The sequence below is a fragment of the Phoenix dactylifera genome, chromosome 3, assembly GCF_009389715.1.
Source record: "Phoenix dactylifera cultivar Barhee BC4 chromosome 3, palm_55x_up_171113_PBpolish2nd_filt_p, whole genome shotgun sequence".
Lineage (NCBI taxonomy): Eukaryota > Viridiplantae > Streptophyta > Magnoliopsida > Arecales > Arecaceae > Phoenix > Phoenix dactylifera.
The window spans coordinates 24,485,226-24,499,162 of NC_052394.1; the positions used below are offsets into that span (position 1 = coordinate 24,485,226).

The following is a 13,937-nucleotide window of genomic DNA, read 5'->3' on the forward strand; positions in this document are numbered from 1 at the left end:
GCATGCGCACGATCGAGGGACCGGCGAAACAAAAAGCCCTCGCGACGGTTATCGGACTGCTGTGCCCAGTGTGCAACCCAACCAAACCTTGGTTGCTTCCATGACAGTAGGACAAATTCGAAACTCTTGAGATGGAAAGGATTTGCTTGCGAGAGTCGGATTGGCTCTCAAGCAACGTAAAATTGAAAAGGGATACCCGAGCAGACCATAGCATGGGTTCGTATCCCGGCCTGGAAGAAAATAGTTTATCTGTGATACCCCAAAATTGATATGCCCTAAAATTCATGGATTTGGCTGCTCATACGTATATTCATTTAAAAAACTCTCGAGATCAAACTGTAGAAAAAGCCTTGTAGGGTAACTCGACGCAACCTAAGGACTGTTGACTAAACTCGCTAGGGAGGGTAACGATGGTCGAAGCAGAGATGACTGCCGTAGTACCGATCAATACAAACTTGCCCATGAGAAAGGAGTGCAAGAGCTCTAAACAAACTGAAAAAACTTTGGCGGTACCCAACTAACAAGACACACACACACACAAATATTTTAATGGGGGATTGCGGGAGGAAAGAAAACTGAAAGTGCACAGATTTTCATAGAAGAAAGACACTGCACCATTTCAGAAACTAGCTTTACCCAGTTATCCCCAAAAAATGCAAGGATCGGGTGCATTGGAATAGCAAGCCCACCTACCTGATTAACATTTCAAAATTAAAATATCATGTTGTATAGGCAAAGCAGGAGGAAGAAAAAAACCTTAAACCATCGAACAGTTCTCCACATGCATAAATAAGGCCTTGGTATCATTGGGAAAAAGGCCAACAACATGATGGCAGACAGCCAATTTGATACAACACAGATAGGAATTCAATCAGGTCATCCGGAAAAAAAAAAAAGTGGCCTTCCTTAGCTGCTTCTGCTGCCAATCCGTAGGAGAAATGGAAAAGTAAAGGGCGTTTAACTTCCTAGATTGCAAATACTAGCCAACAGCAAGAGGCGTACTTCTTCTATTTGTTCATCTGGCGAGCAGTGCCCCAGCACCAGCAGAGGAGGATCTGCCCCCTTTCTCGCTGCGGAGATCATCTTCAAGCTCACCACCGTTCAAACATATCATATGGTTATCCACACTTTGCTCGGAACTAGCATTGCTGCTCGTGGCAAGAGGAGAGTCGGAAATACTAACTGATTTGCTTCTTGAGGGCCCAGACCTCACGCTATACATGGAGGATGCTGGAACCTTGGTCATCAGCGGCCGTAAACTGTTTGGGATGCTCCGCCTTATATCCTGCATAAGTACAAATTCCCATATAAAAATGTCATATGATAGAAGTCTAACCACTAAGAAGCATGGATAAACATGCAGTAAATAGCCAACCAAAGACAAAAAGAAGGCAGCATATATACCATATGCCTCAGAGCCATATCTAGTGATTTTTTTGACAGTGTTCTTCCAAAGCCAGTGCTATCCGGTTGCAGTGATGGCTTCCCAGGGAGGTTATTATGAGTTGATCGTTGGTCGTCTTGCTTTGGGGGCACAAGTCTTCTCATGTTTACTACCCGTTCAACCATCTTATTTCCAATTAGAACAGGGTTTAAGCTGTCGCCGCCATTTAAGTGCGATCTGCTAACTGCTGGAACGGAACTACCTTTATGGGCATTACCATCTGGAGCCCTCCCTCTGAATGGAGAGCAAGACTGCTGTCTTGGTCTAACACTAGGTCCACCCTCGACTGAAGATGATGATCTTGAGCTGGGTGCTCCAGGTCTACCCCGAGAAGCTGAAGAGGGCCTATCAGGCAATGATGTCCTCAAATTTGGAGGTGCGTCAAGGGAGAAGCCAGGCATGTCTGAAGGTTTCCATGGTCTGGATTTTACAGTTGGAGAGCTGCCACGGGATGGTGCCGAACTTTTTGATATCGCGGGGCCTGACTTTGTGACAGAAGAAGATCGACCTGCTGGAGCAGAACTGGCTGGCAGACTAGATGGCGTAGAAGGCCGTCTTGTTGGTGTAGCTGACCTCGATGCGGGCCTGCTGGGGACAAGCGAAGAAGACTTGGATGTGGGTGTAGAAGATCTAGTGGGTGTCGACGATCTTGGTGGAGGAACCACCGGCTTCGAAGATAATGTGGCCCGGGAAGTTGGGGTGGAAGGTCTGGAAGATTTAGAAGTGGCAGTTAATGTAGGGCGCCCAGTGGGAGTTGCAGGTCTTGATGAAGTATGAGTAGGACCTCCAGATGATGATGGCCTCCTTGTTCCCACAGCAGATGAATTCAAGCCACTGGATAATGTTGCTTGTCTTGAGGACAAGGTACTTCTTGAAGCAGTGTCTGAGGGATTAGCTAACTGAGATCACAGCATGCAGATGTGTACATCAGCTCAAAGAAATGCAGTAAAATGACTATTTGTCAGGAAAATAATAAATTCGCATAATTCATCTTCACTCTAAAGAACCAATCAATGACCACAACTGAACTCATGTGATGGGCAGAATAAGAATACTAAAATAGGAGCATGGCCTTATATATTTTACTATTAGTAAGAAACCTATGTATGTCCAATAAACTAGATTATAAAACTTATACTACCAAAATGAACAAGAAAACATAGTAACATCTTGATGATGAATTAATCCTTTACATCAACATATATCATCAGCATCGAATGCCTGACATACGGGTGAGACCCGCAGAAAAAACTGGCACATCAAGCTTTAAACAAGCTATAGTAAATTAGATTGTATTAGTACTCACAGCACATTCCAAATTATGAAAAAGCACAACAAAATGACAACCATTTTAAAAGCAAAGTATCGATAAGATATAACTGATCACTTAGAAAATTCATAAGCTTTCCAAGCATAAAATAGACAAATGATTTTTTTTTAAAGAAAAAATAGGAGCACGAAAAAATGCATTGTAGAGCGTTGCTCCAATAAAGCTTAGTGACTGTAAATAGGAAATAAATAGGAAACTTAGAATCAAGCAGATTAACAGGAAATATCTAACATCTATGAAAAACCAGCTAGTGATTCGGCAGCAACGCGAACCTCCTAAAAACATTCAAGCAGCTTGAGAGAGAAGCAAGACCAAAAAAGATTACAAGCTGGGGGTAAATCTTCCAATGCAGGTCCATGAAATCTCCCATATGCATGTTGACTCCATATACGGATTGACCTAATTTTGACCATGTCATACTAGGGACACGTCTTAGTTATGCAGTATGACAAAACATTATATTATGGAGCAGATCGAATAGTGTTAAGCAACAATGTGTCACCTTGGATGGAAAACAAGGCACTCCTTTCCTAGGATGTATATTCCATTTTTCACAATCATGCCAACTTTCTCCACCAACACATTCAGCTCTTCAGAATAATGTATGGCTCTAACTGCTGAACAATAGAGGTCTTCAAGAACCTTATGTAATTGGTCAAGGAACAGCTTTAAAATAGCAATTCCACGAAAACATTAGCAGATACATCCTATGTAACAATTTTGGGGTGAGCTTTTGAACCTTCTTTTCCCCCACTTTGTCTGATCAAGGGCAGAATCCTCTTGGTCCAATTACAACAATGGTTACCATATTAAACGTTAAGTAGGTCTTGAGAGATTGATTGGTAACTACACTTTGTTCAACACAAGCACTCGCTGTCACTGACAATAAAATTGAACATATCAAACCAGAAGAAAGGTATACACCTATATGGAGAATGTGCTAGACATGCGTAATGTTCCCATGTGGGCCCCATGGCCATGGGGAGATCAAGGTGGAATCAGAAAAATAAGTGCATAGCATGAATATAAATTTACACTGAAATATAGAAGACTTGAAGTTGCTGCAAGAGTAGAGTGCTCACCCTAGATTTCATTACTGTCGGACGAGCTTTTGGAGTCCCAATATTGCCTCCTGGAGATCTATTAGACTCCTTATCCAAAGATGGAAAAAGTGGAGTACCGGGCGGTGTAAGAAGCCTGGAAAAAGGAGGACATCTTCAAAGTTCCATCAAAGGACGGTATGCAAAACCCAATTTCAAGGTGATTGAAAATCAGCCAATTCCCACAGTTGCTATACTTGGAGAGTGAACTGGAGGCATAGAGTTCAGCATTTACATATAGACATCAGACATTTTATTCATGATAAAATATTTTCATATGATAAGTTCTAGAGGCTGCTTGCCAAAGGTTAAACCATAAAAAAAAGGAACAAAAGAAAACTTCATCCATACTACTTTTGCAATGTTACGCATTTGGTTTTTATCTTTGATGTGCGTGAGAACTTAATCACTGTTCCTAGATATAGTTGTGTTGCTTGTGTATCGATTCCAGATTCCGGTTCACATAACGACTGTACAGCTAGTTTGCACAAATAAGAATGTGCCGTGTGTTATGGAACTATATAGGATGAGGGGGCTTTATTTAGAAAGAGAACCAGCTGTGATAGTAATTTCTTTCCTATTGAGAACTGAGAAAAATTAACTCCAGTCCACAGACAATAATGAAAAAGAAGTACCAGATAGCTATAATTCCTGCTTAACTGCACCTAGCAGTTTAATTCTCTAAAGTCTTCAGAATGTGGAGACCAGATACAGATTGACAGAGATCATATATATAACAAGTTAGTACCAATAGCCCAAGCAAATACACTGACAAAAGTGTGCAAAAGATACTTAGAGTCAGCATCAGAAGGCACGTAGAACAGTAAACATGCACTCTCATTCTGAGACCATATGAAGATTAACAAGAACAGGTCATCATCGTGCCGGACCAATACTGAAGTCGCGATGCAGATGGTAAAGTTCGAGAGACGAATGAAAAAATGAAAAAAAAAATCATATGTATACATGGTGGTCAGTTGAATCGATAGAAAAATTTGTTAAAGAAAGAAAAGGAAAAAAAAATCTTAGTTCTTTTTTTTCTTTTTTTGGGGGGGGTTGGCGGGGGGCGGTGTGGTGCGGTTTACCTAAGCGAAGAATCCTTACTTGAGACCTAAATAAGCAACAATGCGACTGATGGCAGGTACGACATTAACGGTAGGGAGGTCTAGTTTTATCAAGATACCAGTCGTAGTCGTTCTTGTCGCCGTCGGAGTTGAGGAAGTCATCGACACCAGCTTTGCGTGCAGGCGCGGATGGCACGATCTTGAAGATGGGAGCGCTCCCAGGTTTAGACCCTGCGAAAAAAACACTAGACCGTGACCGGGAGCAAGAAAATATGTCGAAGATTCAGAGATGCGCAGGGAGAACTGCTGGAGATAATGGAGAGCGGTGGAGAGAGAGAGAGGAGCGGTGGTGGCGTACCTAATGGGGGATCGAGTTCGTCGGAGTTGTAGAGGAGGAGGAGGTCGTTCCGCTCCTTCTCGCGCTTGCGCATCTCGAGGAAGAGGGCGAGGTCGTCGTCCTTGTCCTTCATGACGGCGGCCAGGGTCCTCCCCCGCGTCGTGGTCGCCGCTTGAGTTCGAGGGGCCTCCGGAGCCCTAAAGCTTCGATGCATCTCTTACCTACCTACCCCGCTCCAAATTTAAAAAATCAAAAAAATATACGTATAAAAAAGAAAAGCTTTTTCGCTGAACAACGAGCCCAGAGGGGCCAAAAAAAAAAAACCCTAACAATAAAGTTGGAAAAAAAGCAATAACGAAGAAAACTGTGATGAGATCCGGACCTGAACCACCCTTAAAGCAAGGGCCTTCCCTTCTTCTCTGCTCGAATCGATTCCCGGGGCTCCGCCGAAAGAAGCAGATGATCAGATCTCGAGCTAACCAGCGGTACGCTACCGCGATGAGTGGAATCAGAGCGGACAAGGGCGGAGAGGAAGCAACATTGGGCGTTCCCGCTCAGATCGAAGCTGGAAGGAGACCCGGAAGAAGAGGCGAGAAAGCAAGAGAGAGAGAGAGAGATGGGAGTGGAAAGGCAGTCGTCGTTTCCTTTCCAGCCGGCGGTTCTGATATCAGCAGCCACAGGATAGGGGGCTGACCGACCGATCGATCGATCGATCCACCTATCTATCCGGAGATGGCCGGAGAAAGGGCATTAGGAAAGATCGGGAAAGGGAAGACCGTGGGGAGAGAGTGTGTGTAAAGAGCACGCCCCATTTTTTTGGCTCCCCGCGGTGGTGTCGAGCGAAGGAAGCGAGAGAAATATGGGTGGGAGTGGGAGGAGAGAAAGGGGGGACAGTTTTTGGTTGTCCGAGTTAGAGGAGCCGCGAACCCCCTGTGTCCGATGTTGATGAGCTGAGCTTTAGATTTGAGCAGGGCGGCACCCACTCATCCCCATCGCCCCCTCCCCCGGGGAGTTCTAAATACACCCCCCCGATTGCTCAGGACACCCCCCAAAAACCAAAAAAAAAATACCCAAACTAACCTTTAGTGTAATTACCATATTGCCCTTGAAATTTTCTCAGTACACCCCCCTTCCTCCTCCTCCGTCTCCTCCTCCGTTTCGTTTTGAAAAGGAAAAAAAAAACCACCCCTCAAACCCCCCTTAAACCCCTCGATCCATTTACATCGTTTAGGCGATCTTTGAAGGAGATTTAAGCCCCATTCGAAGCATGGACAAGCAACTAGTGATTTGGGACGAAGAATCGGCCGCAAAGGTACGTGTTCCACCTTGTTTCGAAAGTTTTTTTTTTTCACGGTTCGTGCTCCGTTCGGCACTGGATCGCCGAACAAAAGGCTTCTGTTCGGCTGCATAGTGCCGAACAGAAGCCTTCTGTTCGGCAACGCTCTACCGAACAGAAGGCTTCTGTTCGGCTGCACAGTGCCGAACATAAGGCTTCTGTCCGGCACACTGCAGCCGAACAGAAGGCTTCTGTTCGGCACTCTGCAGCCGAACAGAAGCCTTCTCGTGCCAAATCGCGTGCCGTGCTGAATTTTGTGCCGAACAGATCCTCTGATTCATTAATTCTTGGTGATAAATTATTTTATATGTAGGGCTATGCTACAACCGAATCGAGTATAATTGGATCAGAATTTGTACTGGATTACACAAGCGAATTTACAACTTACGAGGTATTATAATATATTGTGCAATTTTGTATTAGTTTAGCGAGCTATTTTTACAACTGTGTACTTACATAAATTGTTTAATGTATAGATCTTCAAGAGTAGAGAGGACTTGTGTAATTGGTGTCGTGAAGCTAGGAGGCGAAATGGTTTTGTTGTTGTAATCAAATCATCCGATGCAGGTACCATTTCTAAGAAACCCAGAATTACGTTAGGTTGTGAGAGGGGTGGGACGTACCGAACCACAAAAGAAAAGCGAATAAAGACTGCCTGTGGGACAAAGAAGTGTGGATGCCCTTTTGCATTAAGAGGAAAGAAATTGGATACTGCGGATGATTGGATATTACTGGTCGTATGTGGAGTGCACAATCATCCCGCTGCAGAGAATCTGGAGGGGCACTCATATGCAGGGAGATTATCTGAGCAGGAGACGGAATTGTTAGTGGATATGTCGAAGAGTTTGGTTCGTCCAAAGGACATATTATCCACATTGAAGGAAAGAGATGCTCTCAATGTTACGACTATCAAGACTATCTACAATGTACGTCAACGGTTTAAGGTTGCAGAGAAAGCCGGGAGGTCTGAAATGCAACATCTATTAGGTAAATTATCAGAGGCTAAATATATTGAGTGGCATAGGAATTGTACTAATACGGATGTTGTGCATGACTTATTTTGGGCACACCCTGGCAGCATTGATTTGTTCCGTGCATTTCCCCGTGTGTTGATAATGGATTGCACGTACAAGACGAATAGGTATCGTCTTCCGCTCTTAGAGATTGTGGGGGTGACATCTACTGACATGACATTTTCAGTTGCTTTTGTATACTTAAATTCTGAGGGGGAAGAAAGCTATACTTGGGCATTAGAGAGATTGCGCAGTGTCATAGCTGATGATGTTTTGCCTGAGTTGATTGTTACAGATAGAGACTTGGCTTTGATGAATGCAATTCATAGAGTATTTCCTACTGCTAGACATTTATTATGTAGATGGCATATTAGTAGGAATGTTTTGGCCAAGTGCAAAAAATTTTTCGAATTGAAGGAGAAATGGGATAAATTTATTATGAGTTGGAATGTACTAGTGCTGTCCTCCACGGAAGACGAGTATAATGATCGCTGGAGTGCACTGCAGAGAGAGTTCGGTACCTATCCAGATGCACTACAGTATGTGTCAGATACTTGGCTGAGCAAATACAAGGAAAGATTTGTTGCGGCGTGGACTGATACATGCAGGCACTACGGAAATGTGACGACAAATAGGTATCACAAATAAAGACTCATTTAATTTTAATTTGCCTCAATTCTTATATCTAACTTTCATTTGTTTACTAGGGTCGAGAGTGCACATGCAAAGCTCAAAAAGCAGCTTGGATCAAGCCAAGGAAGTTTCGAGTCATCTTGGACTAGAATACATGGATTGATTGAGTTGCAGCACAGCTCCGTTAAAGCCTCATTGGAGAAGAGTTTATTGGTAGTGCAGCACAACTTCAAGCCAGCTGAATTCAAAGAGTTGCGAGGTTTCATATCTATAAGTGCGTTAAATCATGTCCTCGCCCAATCGAAACGAGCCAATTCAGTTGGGTTTGATGATTCAAATTGTGGGTGCGCTATTCGACGCACACATGGTATACCATGTGCTCACCAGATTGCGCGGTACAGGGCGGAAGGTCGGCCCATTCCTCTCGACTGCATAGATCCTCATTGGAGGAAACTTGATATTCTGCCTACCCCCCCCCCCCGTGCAGCCAATTCAGTTGAGTTGTGATGCAGAGTTAGATTTGATTGCGCTACGATTCAAGAAGTTAGATGGGGCTTCTCAATTGCAGATGATCAAGAAGTTACGAGAGATTGCAAGTCCAGATAGTACACCTCTTTTAGAGCCTGCAAAACGGAAGACCGGTTCACGTGGGCGCGCTTCACTGAAGGTTGATACGTCTACTCGACGTGACCCGTCTGCGTTTGAGTTGGTTCTATCTGGACAGGATAGTTATTCACCTGGTGTTGAGAAAGTTACCATCCGCAATCCATCTACTCAGATTCAAAAGAGACGGCCCAAGCAAAAGGTAAGTACCAAATATTTATTTCCTTACAATAGGTATCACAACGTCTACGGGACGGTCCGTGCCGTGCCGGTATGTCATGTGCCGATACGGGACATGTCGGGACGTGCCGTGCCGAGATGTGCCGATACGGGACATGTCGGGACGTGCCGTGCCGAGATGTGCCGATACGGGACATGTCGGGATGTGCCGTGCCGAGATGTGCCGATACGGGACATGTTCTGCCATTGTTACATATTTTCTATCATTTGATATTATTTGCAGGTTTTTCGTACTAGAGCCCAGTCACATACGCCCATTATCTATATTGATGCTATTCCTTCTGCCTTGAGACCATACATCCAGCATATCAAGGATGTAAAAGCTGATGGGAATTGCGGATTTAGGGCAATAGCTGACTTACTGGGATTTGGAGAAGATGACTGGGTGCGTGTTAGGAAGGATTTATTGCAAGAGTTGCAATGTCATTCGGACCACTATCGCACATTATATGGTGTGGAAGGGACGATTGCTGAGATCACTCATGCATTATCATATTATGATGATTGTCCACCATATGACAGATGGATGACTATGCCGGACATGGGTCATCTTATAGCATCCTGCTATAATGTTGTCCTATACCATCTCTCGTTGCAACAATGTCTGACCTTCCTACCTCTCCGTTCTGTGCCAGTACCTCTTCTATCCCGCAAAGATATCGCTATCGGATTCGTAAATGGAAATCATTTTGTTGAGGTACTACGTTCACAACACTTGCGAATATTTAATTTTGCTTATTTATAATTTTGTAGCTATTAATATTTTCTTATTTCTAATTTTGAAGGTGTTCTTGTTGCCGGGACATCCCGTTCCGCCAGTAGCGACCAACTGGCGAAAATATCATCTTCCTTGTGTTACCGGATGGGAAAATTCATATGAAGCACGGATTCAACAGTTCAAAGAGAGCATCTCACCTAATGTTATAATTAGCAAGACAGTAGAGTTAGATTGATTATTTATATATGTACAATTTTTGAAAGTTGTAAATTTTTTTGGCCTCTTAGAGTCATGTACTGTGAAACTCCATCATCAATATAAATCAAAAAATATCTGTCTTCGCATTGTTAGATTGATTGTTATGTGCACTGTTATATTTGTGTAAAATAGAACGGGCCAGGCTTTACAAAGATTACACGTAAATGTACCAAAAATATATATTTTTCATTAATATCAAAGGCTTTACAAAGATTACAAAGGCTCCATCATCAATCCCTATGACGCCATCGTCGACGCGTGTACTGCTGTACGTCCGAATGAGAGGGTCCTGGATCCGAATGAGAGGGTGCTGTACTCGGGCCAGGCTCATCACCCAGAAGTACCTGATGCATCTGAGAAATAGCATCATATAGGTGCCCGGCACCTAGTGACGTAGCCTCTGAGGGACCCATCCGTACAATGTCGGTACTGATACCGAGTGCAGCTGCATTACGCCGCCGGTGCATGTCAGCATCATCATGACCTCCCCTAGCTCCAGAATGAGTACTCGAGCGCAGATGAGGAGGCTGAACTGCAACGTGCGTGATACGGAGATACCACTCCATGTATCCCGGTACGCTGTCTGATGGCCGGGTAACTGAGTGGCTCCTGCTCGCCTGGCTCAGCACGTGGTCCTCCCACCGCTCCCAAAGCTGATCCATATAGGAGTAATGTATCCGGTACGAGCCTACTGTGGAACCTCTGTTGGCTCGCGTAGGGGCTAGTGGCGCTCGAGGGATGGTCTGAATACGACCAAACTGTCTAAGAACCCTTTCTGGATGATAGGGTTCTACGATATCAAGGCACTTGATGGAGCCACTAAAAAATGCGACGGGTATATATGGGCGATCTCCCCGAAGCCGATGATGGGGATCCCAAATAACCTGTAAAACAAAAGGTCCATTTCAGTTTTATACTATATCGCATATTAAAAGTACTGACAAACACAAGCAAATGGTAATATGATACGTACCTCATCGATGCTCAAAAGGTCCAATGACTCACGTAGAACCACTAAATGGTCCATCGTGGTACGGGATGGAGTACCGGGCATCCAGCGGTGCACGCGGGGACTGGCATCAGTATACTCGAGCGACGGGTGAGGACTGAGTGCTGGAAAATGCTCATAAATCCATGCCTGCAGAAGCGTCATATAACCACTGATCTGTCTCACTGATGACCTCGACGCAATCCCCAACTGCCGATACAAATATGCTAAGGCAGCTGTACCCCAGGCATATGTGCTCACCCTATCCAGATCCTGCAGTAAACACAGATACGCTATAGGCACCCTGGTCCCACTCTTATCAGCAAAGAGTGTGCAGCCTAACAAAAATAACAAATAGGCTCGTGCTGCACACTCTATCCTCTGCTGCCTGTCTCTATCAGATACAGAGTGAAACTGAGTCCTCAGCCACTCCATCCTCACAGACTGACCGCGCGATGACAGTACCTCCTGACGCGCGTCTCCAGCTGACACCCCCAACAACTCCACAAGTAGCTCCTCAGCATCCCGATCACTCATCCTCTCAGGAGAAACTGATACTGAGGAACCTGCGACAGGAATCCCTAAAATGGCGGATACATCATCCAACGTGATAGTGATCTCGCCAAATGGTATATGGAAGGTGTTCGTCTCGGGCTGCCATCTCTCTACGAAGCCCGAAATCAGAATCTTATCGATGAATCGATAAGAGCACTGTACTAACTCTACGAGGCCCGACTGCCTCAATAGTGCTCTGAACCTGGTATTTGGTTGGTTTGAAGACCACCACTTCCATTCACCAACCTTGGCAGTATGGTTCATGCACTTTAGTGGAGCTCGTTCCTGTAATATAAATGTATAATTACTACTATTTTATAAAACATCAATAAACAAAATATAATGCTATAACAAATAAACAATACCTGTTGCCTCCAGATGGAAGCTGCTATATGCGTCCTGAAACTGATCAGGACGGACTCATCCTCTGGACCTCCTGGACATGGTCCAACGGACTCATCGTCTTCGCCCCTAGCGGGCATATCATCATGCTCTGACTCAGGAGAGTCCGATGGCATATGAGCAGGCTCGGGAGAAGCAATCCTAGCACGACGTCTCCTAGCTGACACCGTAGGTCTAACTTTGGCGGGACGGGGATCCATGTCTGAAAATATAGAAATTCAATGTTAGGCTATATCAAAGAAAATAATTCAATTGCATACATAAATGTTCGGCACAAAATTCAGCACGGCACGCGATTTGGCACCAGAACCCTTCTGTTCGGCTGCACAGTGCCGAACAGAAGGCTTCTGTTCGGCTGCACAGAGCCGAACAGATGGCTTCTGTTCGGCTGCACGAGCCGAACAGAAGGCTTCCGTTCGGCTGCTCAGAGTCGAACAGAAGGCTTCCGTTCGGCTGCTCAGAGCCGGACAGAACCATTCTGTTCGGCACTGTGCAGCCGAACAGAAGGCTTCTGTTCGGCACCGTGCAGCCGAACAGAAGGCTTCTGTTCGGTTGAGTGTTGCCGAACAGAGGGCTTCTGTTCGGCACTGTTCAGCCGAACAGAAGGGTTCTGTTCGGCGATCCAGTGCCGAACGGAGCACTGGAGGCGGGGGGGCGGGGAGCTACCTCGACGTGGTCGTGGAGGCGCCGGCGAGGTGCTCGTTGCTCGGGAGATGGCCGGGGAGGTGGTTCCGGGAGAATGCCGGCGACGAGAGGGAGAAGGGGAGAATGCCGGCGACGAGAGGGAGAAGGGGGAACGGGGGGGTTTTGGGCGAGGGAGAAGGGGGAGACGGAGGGGGTTTGGCCGCCGGCGAGGTGCTTGAGGTGCTTGAGGCGAAGTTTTTTGGGCGGAAGGGAGAAGCCGGCTGGAGTGGAGTTTTGGAGGGGAAGAGCGGGGTTGGGGGGGGGGGGTTTGGGGGGTGTAGAGAGCAATTTAGGTGAGGGGGTGGGGAGGGTGAAGGGTAATTTAGGATTTTTTAATTTTTTAGGGGTGTCCTTAGCAAATGGGGGGGTGTAGAGAGTATTTAATTTTTTTTTAATTTTTGGGGGGTGTCCTGAGCAATCGGGGGGGTGTATTTAGAACTACCCCCTCCCGTAGCCGTAAAGGCTACGTTTTCCGGACCAGTTCAGAGCTCAAAGGGCCCCGGTCTTCGACGTAAATTACGACAGCGCCACTGAGCCGGTCCGCGGCGCCTCGCCTCTTTATAGCTGAATCGAAATAACCTGGATTGCGGAACACGGCGTCCAGCGTCCAGCGTCCGTCCATCCCATCGAGAATGCGGAGGAGAAAGAGAGCAAGTGATGCTGCAGGTACCTGAACGGGATCATGGATGGGTTGGGCGCACGGCGCAGCGGCTGGGATTCACGGCCATTCATTACCAGGGACTCCGGTCTACGTAAACCGTGAGCGAGGCAAATGCTTTCCGGCGGTTCTCCTATCTTCACGCTCATCTCATCTTACGATGTCGACCTTGATACCTCATTATCTTGTATTAAAGTCATGAATCATAGAAATGGAACGGGCTATTAAGGATGTTCTTTCTTCTTCTTTTTTTCTTGTTTTTCCTTCCTGATTGAGCCTGGATTGGATGGTGAGATTGAGAAACGAATACTCGGCCTCTAGACTCCGTTTTGATGCTAAAAAGTAAACCATTCACGAGACAATTTTAACCCCATTGGTATCAGCCCCTTACCTAATCAAGGGAGGAATAAAATTATTTAATTGCTGTTTCGCTGGTACTTGCAACATAGGGTGCAATGCATGCACCCCTATCAATCGTCCAATTATCATTGCAATATGAATATAAGTAGAAATCAAACTAGATGGATATTAAATAGGGGAAACACCTAACTTTAAGATTGATTCCCGGGAGACC

The 13,937-nt window shown here is 45.5% G+C and overlaps 1 protein-coding gene across 2 annotated transcripts; it reads right to left on the bottom strand.

Annotated features, from left to right (window-relative positions):
* Positions 1-711: 711 nt before the first annotated feature.
* Positions 712-6,237, bottom strand: LOC103704024 (endochitinase A-like). Of its 2 annotated transcripts, none has more exons than XM_008787141.4 (6): positions 5,658-6,237; positions 5,297-5,496; positions 5,058-5,169; positions 3,857-3,971; positions 1,405-2,343; positions 712-1,285 (listed from the first exon to the last, which is right to left on the bottom strand). In XM_008787141.4, the coding sequence occupies exons 2-6, from the start codon at positions 5,487-5,489 to the stop codon at positions 1,016-1,018; spliced, it is 1,629 nt and encodes a 542-aa protein (XP_008785363.2). In that variant the 5' UTR covers positions 5,490-5,496; positions 5,658-6,237; the 3' UTR covers positions 712-1,015. The 2 variants fall into 2 exon arrangements, with proteins under 2 accessions (XP_008785363.2, XP_008785362.2); XM_008787140.4 differs by having other exon boundaries at positions 5,297-5,500.
* Positions 6,238-13,937: the final 7,700 nt, after the last annotated feature.